This window comes from Lytechinus pictus, chromosome 14 (genome assembly GCF_037042905.1).
Source record: "Lytechinus pictus isolate F3 Inbred chromosome 14, Lp3.0, whole genome shotgun sequence".
NCBI lineage: Eukaryota > Metazoa > Echinodermata > Echinoidea > Temnopleuroida > Toxopneustidae > Lytechinus > Lytechinus pictus.
This window is the reverse complement of record NC_087258.1, coordinates 24,338,329-24,365,106: the sequence shown is the minus strand read 5'-3', so window position 1 is coordinate 24,365,106 and position 26,778 is coordinate 24,338,329. Positions and strand designations below refer to the sequence as shown.

Sequence of the window (26,778 nt, the reverse complement as noted above, 5' to 3'; positions counted from 1 at the left end):
GCTAAACTTTCGTTTGATACGGTTTATAGTTGGATGACGTGTGGGACGAAGATCAACAACAAATAAGGTAAAATTTATGCATAATTTCAGTGTTTTATTATCCTAGGTCTGAGAAAATAATTTGGTGTGACCTCTCTGTTTGCAAGGCAGGAGTTTCGGTGGAACACCGCACGCTTCAAATTCAGCAAATGAGGCTAAGCCTAAGTTAAATAAAGAGCATCGGGCTCAGCTCAGCCGAGGAGAGGGCGGGTAGGGGTGTTTTGCCAATGCCCAGGCCGCTAGCTGCGGCGCGCTTGGCGCAAGATTACCGGTACTATGATTCTCTGCACAGACTGTAGTGTAAGTTAGTGTGTGTGTGGGGAAACACACATCAAAAATAATAAAGTCACTATGCATTGTTGTTAGCAGACTCAAATACATATCTGTGTTTGCATGATTTTTCGCATATCGTTGGCGGTCATCTGAACCGTCGTATAGATCCACATACGACGCCAACGGTTGAAAACCAGTTTACTAGGCTATAATTTTCACACTTCTCAGGCCTTACAAGTAACATATTCATTGCCAAAAAAGAAAAATCCATGGTTGGAAAGACCAAGACAATTGCTTGACAATGGTATCCTAATTACACAAAACGAAAGATTATACTAGAAAATATCGCAAAAAAAAAAGAGCTCTGTGGCGTGCTTGTAATTTCAGTTTGAGCGGTTTAGTCTTTAGATTTCCCCTGTACAAAAACGCCATAGGGAATACAACAACCCACTGAAAAGGCCAATGCACTCAACCATCAATTCCAATCAGTATTCACTGAAGAGACTCCAGTGCCTCCTGACTTGCTTCCCCCTTCTTCGCCTTATGAAACCATGCCAGATGTCATCATTACAACGAAAGCCGAAAGGTATCAAGAAACTGCTTGACAATCTGAAGCCAAGGAAAGCACCCGGTCCCGATGGCATCACTCCTCGAGTACTCAAGGAGCTATCGGGTATTATCGCACCGTCCCTGAGGGATATCTTCAGGAAGTCCTATAGCACCGGGGAGATACCAGAGGACTGGAGAAATGCCAATGTAGTGCCTGTCTACAAGAAGGGAGATAGAGCGGAACCAAGCAACTACAGACCCATCTCACTAACTTGCATCGCATGTAAGTTGATGGAGCATATCCTTGCAAGTAACATCATGAAGCATGGAAACCTCCAGGATATTCTGTACCCTCTTCAGCATGGCTTTAAACAACACAGGTCATGCGAGCTACAATTGTTAGGACTGGTAAGCGACCTTGTAACATACTCAGAAGAACACGTCATGACACAAGCTCTGCCAGTTCAAGTGTGTTTAATACGCAATGCGACTTCGCTAACGCTACACAGTAAATTCAATCATGCGGACACCTGTTGGTGCTATGTCGGTAACCATGACAATCACATACCTTACACTGCTTCCCCTTTTAACAAGTGGATTCCCTGACACTGTATAAATTCGCAATGTTTTGAAAATAACATAATATACCAGCAAGTAATCTCAACAGTAAATTACACAATTCAATATCATGTTTCCTTTTTTTTTTTTTTAAGTAGGCTATGCATCTTATAGCTATTTGTTTTAGAAAATGTTTAACATGAAAAGCAATAGTTTCTTTTGGTTATTGAGGGTAATATGACTCAAAAGTAGCAAATATGATTCGTCTGATAAAGTAGTTTTGCAGATCAAAAGGGTTTTTCAATTTCTCTATTATTTTAAAGTCTATAATATCCGCAATCTGACATTTCTTTATTAATGCTCATGAGTATCAAATAAATCACAATTTCATGTATAAATGCAATGTACTTCACGGTTAATTCTTTATAGTAATAATATACTGAACAAAACTTTTAACTTTTCAAACTCTCTATCCTTCCTTCTAATAGATCAATACATTTTAACAGAGATATAAGTCTGTGTATGTATTAGAAAATAATCATACTGTTGTATGTGCTTGAAATTAAATATTCCACATATAATTATCTCACCTTACTTGCATGTCGTGTTATAAATTACACGTGTTAACACTTGTTAACTCATGCTTTATTTTGAATAAATTAACCTGTCAATTGGTTTACGGAGTCTATGTGATCTTCGAGGTGGATGTGGTGAAAGTTTTTGAGTAACCCCGGGTGTAGCCCCTGGCTGTACATCTGTACTTGGGCCGCTTGTACTTTTGACTGGGGATTTCTCTATTCCCACTTCAGAATTTAACTGCCGAGACTGTGCGGAGTCTGGCAATGAAATTAAATCAAAACTATCATCCAAATCTGCATGATCACTAGACTCTGGCAAACACTCTTGGTTATCACTTGCTTTTAACATGTGATCTACATGAACACTTCGAACTCTACCACTTATATCAACTAGATACCTTCTACTTCCACAAACAGTAACAACTTCTCCCAACTCCCATTTACCTTCTTTGTGTGGGGGAGCAAGGATACGAACGTTCTCACCAACATCAAATGAACGATACCTACGACTACCCTTGAAATATCTCTTTTGACTTGATTGTTTGTTTTCTACTTTTTGAGATAGATCTGGTAAAATCAAACTTAGTCTTGTTCTAAGCCTTCTCTTCATCAAAAGCTCAGCTGGTGTAAAACCAGTAGTTGATTGAGGAGTAGTACGATACTTCAACAGAAAATTGGCTAGTCTTCGCTTTATACTAAACTTAGAACTACCATCAAACACTTGCTTTTTCAAAGCTTCTTTCACTACTCTTACTGTTCTTTCTGCAGCTCCGTTAGATGCTGGATGGTAAGTGGGAACTAAAATATGCCTAATTCCATTTTGTTTCATGAAAGTTTGAAATGCTGCAGAACGAAATTGAGGCCCATTGTCTGAAACTAACTGTTCGGGTAAACCATGACAAGCAAAAATGGACCTGAGTTCATTCATTGTTTTCTCAGTTGTTGTATTAGTACCCATATGAATTACTTCTATCCACTTAGAGTGACTATCTATGAGAACAAGAAAATGCTCACTATCAAACTCACAAAAATCTACATGGACTCTCTGAAATGGTCTAGCTGGCCAACGCCATGTTTCTAACGGTACTCTTGGTGGTTTGCTTCTGACATTTTGACAAACAGAACATCTACTAGAAATTTGCTCAATTTCTTTGTCAATACCAGGCCAAAACATAAATCCTCTAGCAACAGCTTTCATCGCTACAACACCTGAGTGCTGAGAATGAAGTTCATCAAGTAACTTATGTCTCAATGACTTGGGTATTATCACTCTATGTCCCCATTTGACACATCCCTGATCACATGACAACTCAAACCTTCTACTGTGATACGGTTTCAACTCATCATTCATTGGTTCTGTTTCTGACCAACCATATAAAGTTTGTTCATACACTTGTTTCAAAACAGAGTCTTTCTGAGTTTCTGCAGCAATCTCTGTTGCTGTTACTGGAAAGTTACTGTCTACAACATCAGTAACATAGATAGTACCTTCTGTACCATCTTCAGAATCTTCGTGAGGCAAACGAGATAACGCATCTGCGACAGCATTCTCCTTAGAACTGAGATACTCTATGTTGTAGTCATACTGCGAAAGAAGTATTGCCCACCGCTGCATTCTTGATGCTGCCATTGTCGGAATCGATGACTTAGGACCCAACAAATGAAGTAGCGGCTTGTGATCAGTGATGAGCGTAAAGTTTCTACCTAGCAGATACTGATGAAACTTCTTGATACCGAAAATGATACCTAACGCTTCTTTCTCAATCTGAGCGTAATTACGCTCACTCTTCGTCAAGGTGCGTGATGCAAATGCGATTGGCTTTGTTGCTCCGGTATCCATCACATGACTTATCACTGCTCCTACACCGTAGCTAGATGCATCACAAGACATCTTCAATTCACGCCTGTTATCATAGTGAACAAGAAGTGCATCACTGGTTAACATTCGCTTGCATTTCACATATGCTTCCTGTTGGGCTTTCGACCATTCCCATTTCTGTTCCTTCTGTAGTAACTTATGGAGCGGTGCTAACACTGACGCAAGATCCGGTAGAAATCGCGAATAGAACTGAACCATCCCCAAAAATGATCTTAGCTCGGTCACATTCTTTGGCTTAGGAGCATTGATGATTGGCTCAATTTTCTCTTTGACTGGTTGAAGCCCCTGTGAGCTTACTTTCAACCCTAGGTACACCACTTCACTTTCCACAAAGGCACATTTGCTCCTTTTTAGCTTCACATTATGATCATTCAAACGCTTCAATACTTGCGCGAGCACATCAAGATTTTCATCCACTGTGGTTGTAGCTATCAATACATCATCTTGATTACACAAGCAATGGGGGATACCTTGAAGAATCTTATCCATTGTCGCTTGGAAGATCTTCGGTGAGGACTTAATTCCATATGGTAGTTTTGTGTAGGAATACAATCCCATATGCGTGTTGATAGTAAGATACTGCTGACTTTGCTGGTCCAAGTTGAGTTGTGCATACGCGTGAGAAAGATCCAACTTCGAGAAAACTTTGGTACCTCCCAACTCTGCATACAAATCCTGCGATGTGGGAAGAGGATAACACTCGTCATCAACTGCTCGATTGACTGTGGTCTTATAATCTCCGCAAAGACGAACACCTCCATCGGCTTTCGGCACCACTACGATCGGAGTTGCCCAGTCGCTGTAGTCTGTCTTTACGATGACTTTGTTTTTCTCAAGGTTTTTTAACTCTTTCTCAACTTCTTCTTTCAGTGCGTACGGTACTGGTCGCGGTCTACAGTAGACTGGAGTTGAATTCTCCTTGATTCTTACGTGCGCTTCCACACCAGAAATCCCTTCATAGCTGTCTTCAAACATTCCGCTATACTGTCGGAGTAGACTCTGCAATTTTGAAGACTCAACATGGAACACGTTATTCCAATCTAACTTCAACTTAGTCAGCCAGTTCTTACCCATCAGTGTAGGACGATTCGTGTAACTTGTTACCATCATGGGCAACAACAATGTATTCCCTTCATAGGTGACTTCACATTCAAATTCACCACACAAGTCCAACTGCTGACCAGAATATGTTCTGAGTTCTAATGAATTTGGTCTCAAAGGTACATCACTGAAGTTTCTCTCATATGTGTCCTTACTCATAATAGAACAATCTGCCTGGGTGTCAATCCTCATAGTCAAGGATTTCTTGTTGATTACAACTTCTGTTTCAAACTTATTGATCGAATCTGTAGCATAAACACAATACAAATTCAAATTATGCTGCATAGAATTCTCTAGATCATCAGTTTCATCCAACGCATGAACTTCAGCATTGCCGCCAGATCGACGCGATTTACCTTTACTCGGTACACTAGACTTTCCTCTATTTGACTTACAAGCTTTAGCTATATGTCCCTTCATCTCGCACTTGAAACATTGTGAACCTTTAAATGGACATTCTTGAGGTGGATGATTTCTGGAATTACAGCGATAACAGTTTCCATGCTTTTTACTTTCAGCATTAGAGGGTTTGGGTTTACCTCCACGACTAGTTGGTTTAGCTTTACGGGTGTAACTTTTCTGACTATTCACACTTCCAGCATTATGAACAGAACGAAGTTCACGAGCATTTCTTGATGCCATCTCCATCGACAAAGCAATTTGGCAGGCTTTATCAAAATCTAAATCTTGAGTATTCAACAGTTTGTTCTGAATTCGTTCATCAGCCAACCCGCAAACAAATCTGTCTCGCAAAGCTCTATTCAAGAAAGATCCATAATTACAATGTAAGGATAAATTCTTTAAGGCAATGATGAACTCACCAACTGTTTCACCTTGTTTCTGATTTCTCGTTCCAAACTTGTAACTTTCAGCTATCTCTAACGGCTTAGGATCGAAATGATTCTTCAACTTATCGATGATGTCGTCAAATGTTGCATCTTTCGGCTTGCTGGGCGCTAACAAATTTGCGAGAGTTACGTAGATTTCTGTTCCAATTTCAGTTAGTAAAATTGCCTTTTTCCGTTCCTTCACGAATTCAGCATTCTGGGAAGTTTCAACGATGTTATTGGCCATGAAAAACAGTTCCATACGTTCTACATATGAAGTAAAAGGTTCGCGAGCCTTCTCAAAGCTCCCTAACCGTCCAATATAGCCACTGGGCGTCGCCATGTTGTATCACGCATTGACTGAATACACGTGCGAATACCATGTGCGAATACACGAAGACTTCCTTCCTAGTTCCATCAACAATACGACGGTAACTTTAACCAGAAAATTTCCCTTTATGACCTCAAAATTAGGATCAAACTTTTGTCTCACAGATTAGCAGTCCCTTAACCAGCAAAATTAAGACTTTAAGGCTTTCGTAGACTCTTTTCTGATCATCCTCGTCGCCAATTTGTAACATACTCAGAAGAACACGTCATGACACAAGCTCTGCCAGTTCAAGTGTGTTTAATACGCAATGCGACTTCGCTAACGCTACACAGTAAATTCAATCATGCGGACACCTGTTGGTGCTATGTCGGTAACCATGACAATCACATACCTTACAGACCTGACCAACAACCTTCAAGATAGAAAGCAGACAGACATCTAGTTAGTGCTGGACTTTAGCAAGGCATTTGACAAGGTGGGTCACCAGCGCCTTCTCCGGAAACTGGAGTTCTATGGAATTAGAGGACATAACAATCGCTGGATTGCCAACTTTCTTCATTTACAGGAAGCAGCAAGTGCTCCTGGATGGTCGTAGTTCATCTCAAGTCGACGTAACTTCAGGCGTGCCACAGGGCTCTGTCCTCGGCCCCTGCCTCTTTCTCTACTATATCAATGACCTGCCTGATCAACTCAAGTAAAGAGTTCGAATGTTTGCTGATGATGCTATCATCTACTTCACAGTTCAGTCAGATGCTGATGCTGACCAGCTGCAACAAGACCTCAACAGACTATGTGAGTGGACCAGTAAGTGGATGATGGAATTGAACACCAATAAGTGTGAAGACATCACAGTCACCAGGAAGCGAAACAGGATTGTACACCAGTACAAACTCAAAGATGCTATCCTTACTCCTGTAGAAGCAACAAAATATCTTGGTGTCACTATCACATCAGACCTGAAGTGGAACAGTCACATCAGCAATGTTTGTCAAAAGGCTAACAACACCCTTGCCTTCCTACGAAGAAACCTGCGAGTAAACTCTCCCAAGTTGAAAGCTACAGCATACCAATCACTCGTCAGACCTTTGGTGGAATATGCATCTACTGTCTGGGATCCATCAACCTCCAAGAACATCTACAAGCTTGAAATGATCCAACGCAGAGCAGCTAGATTCACACTGAATCGATATCACAATACATCAAGTGTGTCATCGATGCTGCAGGAGCTAGGATGGACATCCCTTCAACAACGACGGAAAATCTCTCGCCTTGTGATGTTCTACAAGATCCACAAAGAGCTTGTCCCATTCAACTCTGATGCATACATCACCAATACCCTTTTTACACAGGATTTTCTTAACCCCGGACTATCGCTAACCCCGTACTATCCTTAACCCCGTACTATTTTTTTTCCTTTTTACACATGCCAAATTGTTATTGCTAACCCCGGATAAGGAATGCTTGCTTTTCACACACGAAACTCGCTAACCCCGGACTAGTGGTTTTTGTCGATCATTCGTAGTACAAGTACCTCACTCGTACCATTTTACACACGCTACAATTTCCTTAACCCCGTACTATAGGTGGGGCCAAATTGCCATTTAGCCCCACCTATAGTACGGGGTTAAGCTTAGCCCACTTTCGTTTTACACTAGCGATCTTAACCCCGTACTATCGCTCTTAGCACCGCAATTGCTGGGATAACCCTGCTTTTTTGCAGGGCCAAATAATCCCGTACTAAAGGTGGGGTTAGCCCACTTTGCAAAAATGCTGTGTAAAAAGAAAGTGGGCTAAGCTTAACCCCGTACTATAGGTGGGGCTAAATGGCAATTTAGCCCCACCTATAGTACGGGGTTAAGGAAATTTTAGCGTGTGTAAAAAGGGTACTAATGTACTAGATCAACAAGAGCTGTTCACACTCATGGATATCTCATGCCACAATCACGGACCCAACAACATCAATGCTCCTTCTTCCCCAGAACCATCAAGATGTGGAACACTCTCCCAGTAAATGTTGTGACAGCACCATCAACCGAAGCCTTTCGTCTGCAACTGACGAAAGGCAACAACAGCTAGATCAATACCTGTTTTTACTTGCACCATGTATATATTTGGCACATGCACTTTACCCTTGTGACACACACTTCACCAAGTTCTGCAAGAATCTTCAGGATTGAAGGAAGCAGACTACACAGAAGAAGAAGAACCCTGACCGCGATTTCAATGCGCGCGGTCAGTCAAAACGTTGTATTGTTTTTCATGTGCAAAGTCAATACAGTGCAGATGGCCGATACAACAGTTTGGTTGACCGCGCGCACTGAAGTCGCGGTCAGTCAAAATGTATCGCTCTGCTACACGTTTCCAATGGGATTTGTGCATTTTTTTATAAAATTGTATGGCTTCGCCATGAAAATCCCCTCATATCTCAGAAACTAAAATAAATTGCTGCCTCGAAATTCATTTATGAATAGAATAGGACTTGTACATTCATTTTCTGCAAAAATCTCCAATTCGATTTTTTATTTTTATTTTTTTAACCAAAATTGACTGATACGACAGTTTGGATGAATGCCGACGATATGTGACCACCAAAACCAGCAATAAGTTGCCAAAATATGATTTGGAGACTTTTATTGAACTTGAAAAAAACACTTGTATCCTAAGCTTGCAATGATATAACTTGTTAAAATTAATAACCCACCAAAGTACTTGATACAATGATCAAGAAATTCTTACAGAGCTTATGAAGAATAAGGACAAAATATATTTGAAGTATGGGGTACACTTATTCATGAGATGTGCACACTGTGCAACCTCAGTGAAACTTCTAGAGCAGTCTGCAAAACATGTCCCAGAAATCCTTGTATCTTGTCTACTCAACTTGACAACTTTAAGTTTTGACAGTATGAAGAATAATTACTCTTTTAGATTTAAGCTAATTTTGTCATTTTTGATGTTTAAAGACTAGTTACTATTTTTCCTATTTACAGATAATCTTCCCTGGGCTAGTGACCAAGTGTTGGTTAAAGGGTGCCTGATCACATACGGAACTTGACCTTGAATAACAGATAAAATGTTTTAAATTAAAGATAAATAAAAGTAGTCGCAGTAAACACTGATTTCATCAGAAAGCCTGTATAAACCAAGGTTAATTGTCACTATACCACATAGATCTAGATCTTGTACAGTTGCATTAACTGAACTTTGTGAAATCTCAGCTGAAAACGGACCACACTGAAGATCACCAACACAGATGAGGACATGTGGGACAGTGTTTTGTTGTTGCTTGGAAAAAGCCCCGACGAATTCATGCTTGTTTTGCAAATTTCTTAGCAATTACATAATACTTTCCATAATTCTTAGGCACATATTTTTTATTTATCACAGATAGATTTATGCTTGGGGTGGTCATTTGATCGGATTCTGTTCCAACTCATTTTGAAATTGTTACCACAACTGGCATTTACATATATATGTATCTTCGATTATCTCATTTGCAGGCTTTCTAGGAGTATGAGTTCTCTTCGTATCAAGGGTCAGAGGGTCGCGCTACCTGAAAGGGTCGTAGCCCCAGCCATCATAGAGATAAAAGATGGAGTCATAGCGGCCATTCACAGATAGATTTATGCTTGGGGTGGTCCTTTGATCGGATTCTGTTCCAACTCATTTTGTAATTGTTACCACAACTGGCATTTACATACGTATCTTTGATTATCTCATTTGCAGGCTTTCTAGGAGTATGAGTTCTCTTCGTGTCAAGGGTCAGAGGGTCGTGCTGCCTGAAAGGGTCGTAGCCCCAGCCATCATAGAGATAAAAGATGGAGTCATAGCGGCCATTCACCGTTCAGATCTCGATAGGGTACCATGGAATCCAGACACAGTAAGTAAACGTATTAGGGACAGTCCCTATTTTGGGAAAACACAAAATAAACAAGTTCTCACCCATAATGAATCACGCCATTAAAAAAAAGGTTTGTCTATAGGGCTGTGTATTAAAAAATAATGCCCCTATTTTTAGTTAATTATTTTTGTAATTGCCTGCTGATATATTAGGAATCATACAACTCTTTATCAATTTAGTTCATAATGATGGTGTTGTAGATGTAGCTTTATACTGTTGTTTTATATAGGTTAGATGCTGGGGACAGCATACTTACTAATGTTGGTGTTGTAGATATCCTTTCAACTTAATAATGATTTTGCAGGAAATAGATGCCGGGGAAAGCTTACTTTTAGTGATGCTGTTGTGGATAAACTTCCAGCTTTATACTGTTGTTTTACAGGATAAAGATGCCTTGGATAGCTTACTTTACTTAGTGATGGTGTTGCAGATAACCTCACAGCTTTATTCATTAGTGTTTACAGGATATAGATGCTAGGGATAGGTTACTTTATACTAATGGTGTTGTAGAGCTGTAACCATGCAGCTTTGCTGTTTTACAGGGTATAGATGCTATGGATAGCTTACTTAGTTGTTGGTGTTGTAGATGAAGTGCCGTGGTGTAGCGTCAGTCCACACTTTGCCACTTTCACCCAGATGCGAATTGGGTACCGGTGGGAAACAACCGTCATTGTATTTAATAGCAAGTTTGCGCCTAACAGGCTGCTAAAAAGCTATGAATCCAGTGACCAGGTAATAGTAATTATTGTGAAGCGCTTTGGGCAGTTAGAGATTGATAGTGTGCTCTATAAAAGCCAATCATTATTTATTTGTTTTTACAGGATATAGATGCTGGGGATAGCTTAGTGATGCCTGGTGTCGTAGATAGTCATGTTCACGTTAATGAACCCGGTCGAACCTTGTGGGAAGGTTACAGGACTGCTACTAGGGCTGCAGCTGCCGGTGGAGTAACTACCATCGTTGACATGCCATTGTAAGACACAACACATTCTTATATACATCAAATTTAAAAAAAAAACATTTATTTAGGAAGTTAACAGAGATACCAACTGTTTATTTTTTATTATTTTATACTGTTGGTTTTATTTTAAATTAGATTCATGTAAGTTATAAGAAAAACACCTTTTACCCAAAATTGTATTCAACATTGAAAAATAATATTTTGATTTTTTTTTTCCCCACAGAATAGTGTAATTTTTTTACTTTTTGGAATCCCTGAGTTTACCCAAAATTAATGAAGAAAAAGCATATGATAAAATTAATCAATAAAGGTGATTGTTATTACTTGTAGAGATTTGATAATCAATGATAAGGAGGTTCAAATTTGATTTTGTAAAACAGTCCTGATGCTAAGGCACATGAAATGACAGAGCCAAAAATTATTCCCCCTCAGCATTTTTTAATTTGTATTTTGTAATCCTCAAATATTTTTATACACAAAACTGGAAATGATGGGATGTCGCTGTGATTCCTGCTCAGCATCCTTCCCTCGACAATCTTCTTGTTTCACCTTACATAGAACAATGCGGAATGATGGTTTGTCACTGTAAAAGACACCAAATCCTGCTTGACGTCTTATTCACTTGTACTCCTCTGATGTTATCATACACAAAACAATTGGGAATGTAAAAGAGAGAAAAAATCCTTCCCAATACCCAATTCAACATATGCTATTGGATTTTGGAAACAGATATTACATGTAATTGGCAGTTGCTATTTCATTTCTGCATTTTGTTTTTCGCAGGAATAGTATTCCACCCACAACCACTTTGAGTGCATTCCACGAGAAGATGACCCATGCCAAGGCTTCCTCCTATGTAGACGTTGCATTCTGGGGAGGAGTTGTACCTCAGAACCAGGTAGGTGAAACGATGTCCACAGGCTTCGAAGGTAGTAAGGTCCATTATTAAAGGGATGGTCCGGGCTGAAAATATTTATATCTAAATAAATAGAGTAAAATTCACGGAGCAAAATACTGAAAATTTCATCAAAATCGGATAACAAATAACAAAGTTAATGAATTTTAAAGTTTATCAATATTTTGTGAAAACAGTTATATGCACATTGCCATGAATATTCATTAGGTGGGCTTATGATGTCACATCCCCACTTTCCTTTTTCTTATGTTATTACATGAAATAAAGTGTTTCATTTTTTCATACATGTATGTGTAAATGATATGTCTCCATTATGATGAAAATTAGTTGCAGCAATAAATAACTAATGCACTTTAATCAGTTGTCAATCCAATTGTTTTAGTTCTTGGTAGAAAATTTTTGAATAAACCTAATTTCATATAGTAAAATACAAAAGAACAAGTGGGGATATGACATCATCAGCCCACTTAATGAATATTCATTTAGACATGCCTAGAACTGTTTCACTGGAATAATGCAAATCTTTGAAATTCAATAACTTTGTTATTTGTTATCCGATTTTGATCAAATTTTCAGCATTTTGCTTTGTGAATTTTCCTCTATTTATTGAGATATAAATATCTCTAGCCTGGAGGTGCGTTTCCGTTTTACACCCTGGCGAAGGCATTTTCCGCAAAAATAGCCACAAAGCGACTAGTGAAGAGTCTACACACGTCGCTGGTTGCAGCGTGCGACACAGGCGAGTCCCACACCACCGCATGCAATCTGCACAGTTACTGATCAGAGCATAGAGTTCCTCGGCACTTCATGTACAGAGAGCAGTCGTATGAGTGAAATCCGAACATGCTTTTGCAGTTACTTTTTTTTAATGAAAAGTTATGAAAAAGTTTTTTTTCTAAATATGAATTATTAACTAAATGAATAGAATGACAGACAAAATAAAAATAAACAGATACATATAATAGAAAGAAAATTGAAGTTTGATGGATTGATACACTTAGATGCCGAAAGATAGATATAGAAGACTGATAAATAGATAGAGACATAGATAGATAGATAGATAGATAGATATATAGATAGATAGATAGATAGATAGATAGATAGATAGATAGATAGATAGATAGATAGATAGATAGATAGATAGATAGATAGATAGATAGATAGATAGATAGATAGATAGAAGTAGAGAGAGAGAGAGAGAGAAAGACAGAGAGATGGATAGATAGATAGATAGATAGATACATAGATAGATAGATAGATAGATAGATAGATAGATAGAAGTAGAGAGAGAGAGAGAGTAAGACAGAGAGATGGATAGATAGATAGATAGATAGATAGATAGATGGGGGGAGAGAACTTGAGAGATGGAGAGATGTTATAGATAGATAGATAGATATATGGACGGATAAAGAGAAATAGAGAGAGAGAAAAAAAGACAGACAGATGGATAGATAGATAGAGAATGAGAGTGACTACAGAGAGCAGTCGTATGAGTGAAATCCGAACATGCTTTTGCAGTTACTTTTTTTTTATGAAAAGTTATGAAAAAGTTTTTTTTCTAAATATGAATTATTAACTAAATGAATAGAATGACAGACAAAATAAAAATAAACAGATACATATAATAGAAAGAAAATTGAAGTTTGATGGATTGATACACTTAGATGCCGAAAGATAGATATAGAAGACTGATAAATAGATAGAGACATAGATAGATAGATAGATAAATAGATAGATAGATAGATAGATAGATAGATAGATAGATAGATAGATAGATAGATAGATAGATAGATAGATAGATAGATAGATAGATAGATAGATAGATAGATAGATAGATAGATAGATAGATAGATAGATAGATAGATAGAAGTAGAGAGAGAGAGAGAGAGAAAGACAGAGAGATGGATAGATAGATAGATAGATAGATAGATAGATAGATAGATAGATAGATAGATAGATAGATAGATAGATAGATAGATAGATAGAAGTAGAGAGAGAGAGAGAGTAAGACAGAGAGATGGATAGATAGATAGATAGATGGGGGGAGAGAACTTGAGAGATGGAGAGATGTTATAGATAGCTAGATAGATAGATAGATAGATAGATAGATAGATAGATATATGGACGGATAAAGAGAAATAGAGAGAGAGAAAAAAAGACAGACATATGGATAGATAGAGAGAGAGATAGAGAATCTGAGAGATAGATAGATAGAGAATGAGAGAGACAGAGAAGATAGACAAATTAACAGATAGATAGATACTGTAGTTACATAGATAAATAAATATATAAAAGATAGATAGATAGATAGATAGATAGATAGATAGATAGATAGATAGATAGATAGATAGATAGATAGATAGATAGATAGATAGATAGATAGATAGATGGGGGAGAGAACTTGAGAGATGGAGAGATGTTATAGATAGAGAGATGTATATATGGACGGAAAAAGAGAAAGAGAGAAAAAAAATGACAGACAGATGGATAGATAGATAGATAGATAGAGGGAGCGAGAGATAGAGAGAGATAGATAGATGTTAGATAGATAAAGTATGAGAGAGGCAGAGAAGATTAACAGATAGATAGATACTGTAGTTACATAGATAGATAGAGATAGAATTTGAGAGATAGATAAATAAATAGATAGATAGAAGATAGATAGAGAGAGAGAGAAAGACAGAAAGATGGATAGATAGATAGAGAGAGGGGGGAGAGAGATAGAGAATTTGAGAGATAGATAGATGTTAGATAGATAAAGAATGAGAGAGACAGAGAAGAGCGACAAATTAACAGGTAGATAGATACTGCAATTACATATAGATAAATAGATAGAAGATAGATAGATAGATTGATAGAGAGAGAGAGAGAGAACTAGAGAAAGACAGATGGATAGAGAGAGAGAGAGAGAGAGAGGGAGAGAGAGATAGATAGATGTTAGATAGATAAAGAATGAGAGAGACAGAGAAGATTAACAGATAGATAGATACTGTAGTTACATAGATAGATAGATAGATAGATAGATAGATAGATAGATAGATAGATATAGATATAATTTGAAAGATAGATATATAGATGGATAGAGAGAAAAAGACAGACAGATGGATAGATAGATAGAGAGAGAGAGAATTTGAGAGACAGACAGACAGATGGATAGAGAGAATTCGAGAGATAGAGATATATATATATATATATATTTATATTTGATTTTATTGCAATAACAACTATCAAAATACAATCACAAGCAGTCAAAGACTGAAATAAGTGAATGTTTACATACACATAGAATCATAACAAAATATAAAGTAAACATTATAAATAAATATCAAATACAATACAAATTCATACAGATGAAAAAGAAATGTATCATAAATAAATACAAAAGGCCAAAAGTACTACAAAGTGTCACCAAAGAAGAAAAAAGCGGAATGAAAGATTAAGAAGAAAGAGGAGAGAGAAGAGGAAAGAGGTGAGAGAAGGGAAAGAAATTGGGATAAGACAAAGAGAAGGGAAAGCAAGAGGTGGAATTTGAAAGAGAATAGGAGGCAACCTTCAGAAAAAAAACTCATTATGCAATACAAGACATTTAACAATGGTAACAAGTAAATAAAGTAGTAATTGAATCGAATCGAGCACAAAAAGGGAAAAGTAGAGCTGAGGAAATACATGTAGACTCCCGAAGGAAGTCGAAGCAGTGTTGATATTGCACGAGTAGATTAATAGATGGATAGAGAGTAATAAAGAGAGACAGATGGATAGATAGAGAATTTGAGAGATAGATGTTAGATGGATAGATAGATAGACAGATAGATAGGTAGATAGAGAATGAGAGAGACAGAGTAGATAGACAAATTAACAGATAGATATATCATGTAGTTCCATAGATTGATTTATAACATAGATAGTGGATAGACAGATATGATAGATATAAGGATAGATATAATATGAAAAAAAGTAATTATGTGTTTTATTTTTCAATATTTTAGCTATTATTCGTTTTCATTCATATAAACGATCATATGCAATAAAGTAAAAAAAAAAAATCATGAAGCCAACGTATATAGTTCAGCGGAACAACCAAAATACAGAGACTGAAGCTTTTGGTCTATAAGCTCAGCTGCATGTTCTGCGGATATCTTCGGTGCGGACTTTTGGATCGCGCGCCCAGCTGATTATGTAAACAAACGTAGACGTAGACTCTTCACTAGTCGCTTTGTGGCTATTTTTCCGGAAAATGCCTTCGCCAGGGTGTAAAACGGAAACGCGCAGCCTGGAGCATCCCTTTAAAGCATGCTACATGTATTGGCACTTGTTCAGAGTGAGAATTGGTTTTCCAGTTTTCAGATTGTCTTGAGTAGAAAGTGTATTTCAAATGATGTTTATCTAGAATTTCCAACACTTCTTGGGGAATCTTGTATCTCGGAAGCTGTAAGGTGAAGTAATGTCAGAAACAGGCTTTAAATATGTCAAAATCTTGATATCCTCTACAATCAAATTAATCCACTCCAATTCATATACATCACAAATCCTTCCCTTCCGCTTTCTCGTATACTACATGTACATTGTATCTTTTAAAGGGGAATGAAACCTTGGGAACAAGTAGGTTTGTGTCGAAACAGAAAAATAAAAGAATAAGAACAAAGAAAGTTTGAGAAAATTCGGACTAATAATGAGAAAGTTATGAGCATTTGAATATTGCAATCACTAATGCCATGGAGATCCTCCAATTGGCAATGCGACAAGGATGTGTGATGTCACATGTGAACAACTTTTCCTTTGATGGACTATAAAATACCCCCAAAATGTATCTTTTAGCTTTTTCTTATATGGTGATACAAACTCTTTATCCATGATGTATTCTTTAAAAATTTGCATTACATGCCATCCAATAGAAAGAATACATGCTCTACTGATAGATGCGATAAAAGAGGCAGTTTAAGTGAAATATATACTAAAGTAATGGGGAGAGTTGTTCACAAGTAACATCACACATCCTTGTCGCATTGCCAACGTGAGGATCTCCATAGCATTACATGTAGTGATCGCAATATTCAAATTCTCATAACTTTGTCATTATTTGTCCGATTTTTCTCAAACTTTCGTTGATCTGTTTCTTTCATTTTTCTGTTTTCACACAAGTTATCTTGTTCCAAAGGTTTCCTTCTCCTTTAAGCAAATTTGAAACTTCTGCAATTATATAGTCTTTACAATTAGTCGAAAATATTCTGTTGATTCATATTCACACCAAAAGTATTAATGAATTTATATTTCTTCATGCTTTGTATATTTGTATAATAAGTACTATTTTGATATTTCTTATTAAGTATTACTGTATTTATTGTTTTTTTATATGTAGCATTTCTGTACAATTCAGCTCTTGCTGTGAACAGTCTTGAAATAAAATACCATTATTATATCGAGGGCGGCGGAGCAGAGGATTATCTTTTGATGTCCTTCCATGAACAGAGGATAATCCTATGCTCCGCCGCCCATGCAGTCTATCCAAATAATTGGAGCAGGATAAACACAACATTGTTATAGTATAGAATGGTTGAAATATGTCTGGAATCCGATTCATTGAGAGCTGTGTTTGATTCATTATAATGATAATAATATAGGTATATTTACCCAGGGTAGCCACTTCAGTTCCGAAAACTGTTCTCCCAGCGGGCCCTGTTATTATTACCCCGGCTAAGCTAGGCTACCTATTCAGGTGCACACAGCTTTTTGAGGAATTACTTCCTGCCGGTACCCATTTACCTCACCTGGGTTGAGTGCAGCACAGCGTGGATAAATTTCATGCTGAAGGAAAACACGCCACGGCTAGGATTCAAACCCACGACCCTCTGTTTGAACACAGCTCGTTGAGAGCTCTGTTTGAATTTTGACTGGTCTGCATGAACGATGCAAATGATTCACGATTATCTAGTATAGTAGATGTGCTATTGCCCTTTAAACTATGCCACTGCTAAAGTCATGCACGATAGTGATTACATGCAATAGCTACATGTATGTGTCCCTCTTTTTTATGAAGGAAAACACTTGAAAACATAATTATGTGACACATGCTTTATGAGAATTTTTTCTTCCATTCTCTTTTCAAAAAAGAGCTGCTACACAAGAATCTGATCTTGATTTTTATCTTGAATGAGAATTAAACTCAGAATATTTTTGAAATCGGGAGTACAATGAATTTTTTACCTGATTGCTAAGAAAGCATGAAATTGCTTGTAAAGAAGCAACCAGAGGACCGACTTCTTAAAGTTGAATTAAGAAGGGGGTGAGTTTCCATAAATATAGGTTCTACATACAATATATAGTATATATAAGTTGTTCAAACACATAGCATGTCACAATAATCCTCTGCCTTCTCGATATTTTGCTTTGAAAGTCTATGAAATTAGCCACCTGTCAGAGCCCGAGAGACGAGTGTACAGAAAAGTCACTCGGAGTGTGACGTCACCGGGGGGAATTTAGTATAAGAGGTGCCTGAATGTCATACAGAAATGCTATGCAGAGAGAGAAAGATATTTTACAATTTTTTTTCAAAGCAACTCAAATCAAACAAATAGGACTGATATGTACAAATCTTTACTTTCCCTGTATAAAAAACAGTATGAATAACCACCATGAACTCTTCAATCATGATGTAAGATAGCAAACAGTGAGTTATTAAATGATATATTCACTATTTCTCATTTATTTTATCACGATGTTCAATCAAGTGAGTAGCTGGAAAGTAATTCCGGCGGCTAGCTCAGCGCGCGCTGAACGCATAATACTAGTACACACAACACCCAGGCATTGAGTGTACTGTTATGGTCTGGTATGTGGACTTAGTTCATGGTCGTACTCGTGCAGCGATCCCCTGGCGTTTTTTTCTTCTTTTCTTTTGTCTTTGACTCCACTTTTATATCCTCTGGATCATTTCCACTCATAGCTCATTCCACAGAACAGTGAACCAAACGTATAGTATTCTTTCTCGGCCTTCTGAGTTGTTTTCTATATTTAATTACGCTAGGGGTCACCGTCACACATACAAACGCAATTCGGAAGTGAGTTGAAGACAGAATTAAGATAAATAGTAATTAGTATACATCTCTATGGTTGAAGACAACAAGAACGGTACGGTAGCTCGACAGCTAGCTGCGCCGAAGCGGGCGGCCGGTCGGCACAAAGCAATTCCGCAACCAACTGTGTTTTTTTGGAAGAGCCGCGTCACACGCGGATAAATATGTCATAATAACACGTCTGCTACGTTATCGACTGGTGAGAAGATCTCGATCAAATTTCATATTATTCACCTTGAAATTATTCCTTTAGGGTCTATGGTATCATTCTGAGGGAATTCACATATTTGGAATAATAGTACGGCCACAAATATGTTAATCATTTCCTCTTTGCAAGTTCTATGGCTCGCAGATACAACTTCAACTGCAGTTATTCCATATGAAGGAGTACGTGCATAGCACACAAAACGGCACTGCCTTGTTTACTACACCGGGACCGAATACCCCCCGGTGACGTCACACTCAAAGAACACCCGTCTTGGTAGGCATTGCAGGAGCGAACTCAGGGAAAATGGATAGGGATAAATCGTTCAAATTCACTATTTTGAAAAAAGAAAATGGGGGGTCGAATCACCTATTAGTGTTTGGGGGGTTGTAAGGTTGCTATTAATGTAAATATCTCAATATTTGGAATCGTCTTCTTAATTCAACTTTAAGGTCCTCTTTGAGGGACTTGGTAATGAAGATTTATGCCTTACCAAAGGGCACTAGCGTACCAAATGGAATCGAACCCGGGTCACCCGAATTCGAATCCCCTGCTCTACCAACTAAGCTATCACTCCTCCATAAAAAGAGGATGTATCTTCTCTTTGTACAAAAGGAGAGGAAAATCAAGATGGCTATGTAAAATTGTACATTTCTTTTGTTTTTTCCTTGTTCAGTTTGAATTACGTCCCATGATCGAGGCTGGTATCGCTGGGTTCAAATGTTTTCTCATCCACAGCGGGGTAGATGAATTCCCTCACGTCTTAGAGAGTGACCTTCATGAAGCCATGAAACAACTTAAAGGTACCAACAGTGTCTTATTGGTAAGTAAAAAATTTCTTTCTCTTACGATTTATTATCAATCACAAGCGGTTGAAAGTTGCTGCTTCTTTTTGTTTTCCACGATGAGGTAATTAATGAGGAATATTTCCTGATTGTCATCATTTTTTTAATTTTTTTAATGAAGAAGTGTACTTGTTTATGTTTTATATTTACAACCATGTAAAAACCTATTTTTTCAAGTGCATTTGCGAAGAACACCACAAAGAGTTTCCACACCCAAAGTAAGAACTTTTGCAACTATATTTTGGAATTCAGTGCGAAAAATATGATTTTGCTTACTACTCGCACATAAATAGCACAAATTAAAAGCAATCTACATGAAATAAATGACTATGCAATTTTGTAGTTTAGGTCCCAGGCAGTGAGCATGCCAATTTTGGTGTGGTCGATGGCTGAGACCCCTTCCCCCCTCCCCCCTTCTCATATGATATGATGGGGAAAGCCAAAGTAGTGTGTGTTGACATCGAGTTCGGAGTCTCTTGCTAGAATGCTCCCCCAGGGAGTGGAGAAAATTTATACCTTGTGTGTAGGGAAGCAGGAATTTGATCACCTGGGTAATCATACATTTGTAAAGATATTATTGTTATTGGTAATGGTGATGATGGTGTTGTTGTTGTTGTTATTGTTGTTATTGGTGGTGGTGTTGTTGTTGTTGTTGTTATTGTTGTTATTGGTGGTGGTGTTGTTGATGGTGGTGTTGTTGTTGTTATTGTTATTGTTGTTATTGGTGGTGGTGTTGTTGATGGTGGTATTGTTGTTGTTTTTGTTATTGTTGTTATTGGTGGTGGTGTTGTTGATGGTGGTGGTGTTGTTGTTGTTATTGTTGTTATTGGTGGTGGTGTTGTTGATGGTGGTGTTGGTGGTGTTGTTGTTATTGTTATCAGGATTGTTATTCTTGTTTATTTACTCTAGTTCCATGCTGAAATGGAGGTCCCGAGTACAGAGGAAACACCAGAAGTGGATTCATCGGCAGAATATGAAGACTTCCTCAATTCCAGGCCTAAAAATATGGAGAACAAAGCAATAGCACTTGTAGCAAAGATGTGCCTTCAGTATAGGTAAATATTGAATGTTGGATGTTGGAGAAGAGTAAGAGTGACTGGAGGGTAGTCTGCAGGCACAGACCCTGATTGAAACTTTGATCAGCAAGTGTGTCTCCACGCGAAGACTAGCACATACAAAACGTGCTGTTTCAGTTCCGAGCGAGAGGGCCTTCAGTAACACAAGGCATGATTAGGCTGCACATTCAGACCCTTAACTCGAGTGAAGGGTTTGCACAGCAGACTAACTGGAGGGGGGGGGGGGGCAGTTAAAATAGTTGTAACGTTGCTGGTAGGCAGAGGGGTAAGGGGAGAAGGGCCAAACAAAGTAGAGGAGAAAAACAAATTATTCTCAATATAAATAACAACTTCTGTGTGAATGATTTTGATTTGATTTTGATTTACTTATTTCCACATTCCAATAACAAAAGTATATACAAGTTTGTGCTCAAAAGTTAGTGAACCCCACCACCCTCCTTCATGCTGAGTGTTGAATGTAGACAACAGCACTACGATGTTGGGCGAGCCCAGAGAAACAAAATATTTTATCACCTGTCTTCACAATAAGATATCTAAAACATGGCAGAACTTGAACACTGCAGTCTCTAAATATGTTCATTTTCCGGAGGGGTTCACCAACTTTTGATTACGACTGTATTGACTGCGATGAGAGGCGTGGAATATTATCTAGAAGGAGACTGGAGCTTTCGTCTTTGCCTATACAAGTCTGATGCTGTTGTGCAATGCGAAGACTACGAACCATAGGCAGTTTTCATCCTAACTTTGTAAAATCATGAAATCCAAGCTGAAAAACAATCACTCTGAACATCACCTACACAGATAAGCTAATGTCAGGGGCTGGTTTTGAAAGTGGCGGGGGGGGGGGGGGGGGGCTGAGCCAACAGTTGGGAATATCCTGCTTATTTTGCTAATTTCCCAGAAATTGCACAATTTCTTCTAGAATCCTATGACACATGTTGTTTATTCATGCGACAGTTCACACTCGGGTGGTCGTTTGATTGGATTTGGATTGTGGAGCGTTATGGCCCAGTGGAGTAGTCTCCGGACTTTGAAACAGAGGGTCGTTTATTCGAATCCCAGCCATGGCATAGTTTCCTTCAGCAAGAAATTTATCCGCGTTGTGCTGCACTCGACCCAGGTGAGGTGAATGGGTACCCCGTAGGATTTATTCCTTGAATGCTTTAGCGCCTATTAATATTGCGGCTCAGCTACAGCCGGGGTAATAATATGATACCAAGTATCAAAGCGCAGTTGAGTATATGCACGTAGTAACCGCGCTATATAAATGGGCATATAATTATTATTATTTTATACAAATTCATTTTGAAATCGTTACCACAACGTGAATTCAACCAACCAATATTACTTGAATGTACTTGGGTAGATATTCAACTGTGTAACTTGTTTTACAGGGTTCCTTGTCACATCGTCCATCTCTCCTCATCCGACGCTCTTCCTATCATCCGGGATGCCCGTCGCCGTGGCGCCCCGCTCACCGTCGAAACCTGTCATCATTATCTCTCTTTCACGGCTGAGGAGGTTCCGCAGGGAGGAACTCATTTCAAATGCTGTCCTCCGATCAGAGACAAAAATAATCAGGTAAACATGAAAATTCCACAACCAAAAAAAGCATCAAAATACTGCATTTGAAAGCTGGAACTATAATATTACTAAAAGAAATATAACTAGCTTCCAATATTTATGATTTTTTTTTTAGTTGTGTGTGTATATTAAAAAAAAATCCTGACTGACTGACCTTAATGCATTCATTGATACGTTTTTTTTTTTTGGGGGGGGGGGGGCAGTTGAACCTTAATTTGATAAAAAATGCATACAGAACAAAATGGATGCACCCATAGACAATGCAACTTGGATCATAACGTTTTGAGTCAATATTTTCAAGGAAAAAATTGATAAATCCTGCTCAGTGATATCAACTTTGTGTTCCACCAGGCTTCGCAAAAAATCCCGGATGGGCACCTGTTAAAAAATAAATAAAATGGGAAGACACAAGCCTTACTTCACAAACAGAAGAGAATGATATTTAATTTCAGTACCATACAAGATTATTTTTCAGTGTTTTATTATTTGCTTGTGAGCAAATATTGAATTTGAGATGATTTTCCTTTTTCTAGATGGTGTTGTGGGATGCTCTGAAGAGTGGTGATATTGATCTGGTTGTGTCTGATCACTCTCCATGTACTCCAGAACTCAAGCTCCTAGAGCAAGGCGATTTCATGAAGGCTTGGGGTGGCATCTCATCCATGCAATTTGGTAAATACTTCACACAATCTTCCATTCGTGCATTTTATACGTACATTAAATATTTAGTACTTTAATAATAAAATTAATTAACATTATTTGTATAGCGCTTATCACAAAACATGTCTCTAAAGCGCTTAGGAAAAAGGAGAAAGAGAGAAGGAATTTCAGCAAAAAGTAATTGTATAGTTCACAGTAGACTGTAGACAATTGAGGGGCTTCACATGCGAAGGGAAACGCTATTTAACAAAAAAGTAGGTTTTTAACATGGAATTTGAATTTCTCTGTTGAATCTGCTTGTTTTATACTTTGTGGTAGATTTTTCCAGAGATGAGGGGATGCGGAATAAAAAGATTGTGACTGGGTATTGGTGGCAGGAACTATTAAGAGTGATTTGTTTCTTTGAGCGCAAGTTGCGGGAGGGTGAATATTCTGATATCAACTCTTTTCCATTAACATGCTCAAATTTTTCTTATGCATAGCGTGTCAAAACTGAGAAGCTATCTGAAAGATGCTTTCTCAACAAAGAAAAGGCTATGGCAAGGAATTTGATGAACTTTAACTTCAGAGCGCACACTAGATATACCTGTGATGTCATAATAGAAAGCAGATAATACCTTGTGTATACGCGATCCTTAATAATGTAGAGGGATTCAAACAAACTTTTTATTAATAATTCATTTAGTCGATCCATTTGATTTTTGATAAAATGCACATTTGAAGTGAAACTAATGAAAAAAAAATCAACCCTCACCCTCCCCCCCCCAGAAGTTTTAGGGGTTTTTTTTTTAATGAAATGACATATTTAACTACATTTATTTTGTGTATCTGTTCGTAACTTGTATTTTATACTCTTAAACTAGCATTTAGAACACTGCAAACCAAACAACCAAACATTATATTCGTGATAATGCTTTATACAGGTCTGTCGCTTTTCTGGACCGGAGCCCAGAAACACGGAATGGGACTCCACGATATGGTCAGGTTGATGTGTGAACGCACTTCTAAACTTGCTGGAGTCTCCCACCGCAAGGGCTCCCTCGCTGTTGGCTTTGATGGAGACATTGTCATATGGGATCCTGATTCATGCATTACGGTAATACAGCAACATTTCGTTCGGAGGTCCTGTAACATAAAGCTTTGCAATTGATCATCGGGCTATTTTGTACAATTGATCATTCACAATAATAAATGCAATGAATTGTAGAAATCTGCCCCTTGATCAATCACAAAGCTTTATGTTACGGTGTCCAGGGGCCCGTAACACAAAGCTTAGCAATGATCGTAGAACATTTTTCTACGATCGATCCCATTGACTACAATGTACAATCAATCATGAAAATCAAGCATATGATTAATCGCTAACCTTTGTGTTACGGGACCCACAATTATGTATATATCTGATTACTTTTATATTGATAAACTTTTGATTTTAACGTTGCAAAGATGTAGTGTTTAAATAGTACAGTCCAACCTCTCTTATACGGACACGTTGGGACCAGTACCAATTGGATAAGGGATTTATCCGGATCTGGGTGACCCATATTGAAGACCCATATTGAAGACAGGCAGCTGCCTCCCCTATGGTAGCTACACGTAATCTATTGTAGTGGGCGTACACAGACGGTATTCACTGCAGTGTCAGTGCAAGTTATAGGCATATTTTTACGGAAATGAAATCGATTGGTTACCAAAACTAATGAATAATTTACCTGCTGAAATTATTGAGGTATACATCGAGCATACCTCGAAAGAAAGAGAATGACTCAGTGAAACTAAGTTTTAAAATTGGATCATGGTGGCGAGCATCGCAGCTTCGCAAAGTCAGCTATTGTTATGACTGTAGGCTCAAACATGTAAGATGGCGCTGTCCGTATCGAGGCCTAGCGCTAGGTAGTGAGACCAATTGTTTTTTTTGTTTTTTGTATTAAGATTGAAAAAAATCGCTTGGTAGTAATAAAAGGTATTCAATTACAACTCAAACTTCAGCAGCCAACAGAATATAATGACTTGTATGACATATGATGTGTAATATTTGTGTAACTGTCTATTGTTAAGTTCCATTACTGTGTAGTAATTTTGATGATATGAAATTATGCAAGTTATATCCTTTTTTTGGTCATTTATTTTTTGTAGATCCAGCCCGAGAACATTCACCATCGTCACAAGGTTACACCGTACAGTGGTCTAACACTACAAGGCGTCGTACAGGTTACCATCGTGAGAGGCCAGGTTGTCTACAGACACGGTACATTCAGTGAAACACACAAAGGGTCTCTTATTATGTGTGACCCCAACAGAAAGAGAGAAACCTTGACACCAAATGCCCACCTGTGAGTTCATTGAATACACTGTTACTTTTTATATCATAGGTTCATTGCATTTTATATATTATTTACCAGATACTAAGATTGTTATCGCTGATTTGTCAAAACTAAATCATGTGATGAGGTGTAATTCCGTCTATCATTGTCTTTGGGTTTTGACTTGCTTTGCATTTCTTCTGTCTAACCCTGTGATAGATCGTGTAACCCCTGAGGGCAGGGCCACAAGTTGTTTTGCAACACGCACATCTAGCTAGCTCGAGCTAGCTGGCTAGCCGCTTTGGTGTGAGCTGCTTTGTGACTTATGCGCAGCCAATGGCGCACTAGCCAAGTACCCATTTGCCCAGGAGCAGTGCACTCACTAACCATTATGCCTCCTGGCATGTAGGGCAGCAACAAAGGCTCTCCACTCCCGTCTCTCTTGGGCCAGTCTCTGAAGTGATCCCCAGGTCTGTCGGAGGTTAGACACTTCACCCTCCACGGTCCATCTCCAGGTGTTCTTGGGCCGACCTCATTTTCTCCTTCCTTCTGGGGTCCACTGCAGTGCTGTCCTTGTTATGTTATCCGCTTCTTTCCTTAATACATGCCCGATCCAACTCCAAGTATCCAAGTATGTGTCTTCCATTCTCTCTTGTTAGCATCTTTCATATGTGTTAGGCTAGAATATAGTAGTATACGTTTTTAACTTTGTGTGAAAACCCGGCAGTTTCTGAAGGTCATATCTTGTCATCAGGAGCAGTGCAGCTCGTCTAAATTACAAAGTGATTTAGCAAATCAACTTAGATTAGGGTTACACTAGTGGTCCTAAAATTGAAACCTTTGGGTCTGGAGTTATTGGATTAATGCTGAGATATAAAACAAAAATGGACTGATTTGTATTCGGATTACAGTTTTAAATCATTATTCCCTCTGGGCTTTCATAAAAAAAGTGTACTTTGCCGTCAAATGGAAGTTTTTGCTGTACTTTTAACCTTTCCAGCAGTAACTTCTCAATGGCAGGTCAAGTGTATATGATGCTTTAGACATTTTGTTTAGAGTGAGGAGACCCCCCAAAAATATATCTTTCTTTGAAAGGTGTACTTCAGGCTGTCAATAATTACA

General features: G+C 38.2%; 2 protein-coding genes across 2 annotated transcripts; one reads left to right on the top strand and one right to left on the bottom strand.

Annotated features, from left to right (window-relative positions):
* Positions 1 to 26,343, top strand: LOC129276429 (allantoinase, mitochondrial-like). The gene is made up of 11 exons (XM_064109842.1): positions 1 to 67; positions 9,862 to 10,015; positions 10,858 to 11,009; positions 11,781 to 11,895; positions 19,865 to 20,011; positions 20,943 to 21,088; positions 22,504 to 22,690; positions 23,227 to 23,365; positions 24,277 to 24,449; positions 25,490 to 25,686; positions 25,876 to 26,343. Exons 2-11 carry the CDS (start codon positions 9,875 to 9,877, stop codon positions 25,889 to 25,891), a joined length of 1,413 nt encoding a protein of 470 aa, XP_063965912.1. The 5' UTR covers positions 1 to 67; positions 9,862 to 9,874; the 3' UTR covers positions 25,892 to 26,343.
* On the bottom strand, positions 2,065 to 6,147 carry LOC135156599 (uncharacterized protein K02A2.6-like). Its single transcript, XM_064109172.1, has 2 exons — positions 3,369 to 6,147; positions 2,065 to 2,777 (listed from the first exon to the last, which is right to left on the bottom strand). The coding sequence occupies exons 1-2, from the start codon at positions 6,145 to 6,147 to the stop codon at positions 2,065 to 2,067; spliced, it is 3,492 nt and encodes a 1,163-aa protein (XP_063965242.1).
* Positions 26,344 to 26,778: the final 435 nt, after the last annotated feature.

Coding starts and splice junctions, on each gene's coding strand:
- LOC135156599 (XM_064109172.1), bottom strand. CDS start 6,147: ATGGCGACGCCCAGTGGCTATATTGGACGGTTAGGGAGCTTTGAGAAG. Junction 2,778..3,368: donor GTATGAACAAACTTTATATG/GTTGGTCAGAAA, acceptor CTTACCATCCAG/CATCTAACGGAGCTGCAGAA.
- LOC129276429 (XM_064109842.1), top strand. CDS start 9,875: ATGAGTTCTCTTCGTGTCAAGGGTCAGAGGGTCGTGCTGCCTGAAAGG. Junction 11,896..19,864: donor GAGTTGTACCTCAGAACCAG/GTAGGTGAAACG, acceptor TTCCTTGTTCAG/TTTGAATTACGTCCCATGAT. Junction 20,012..20,942: donor GTACCAACAGTGTCTTATTG/GTAAGTAAAAAA, acceptor TATTTACTCTAG/TTCCATGCTGAAATGGAGGT.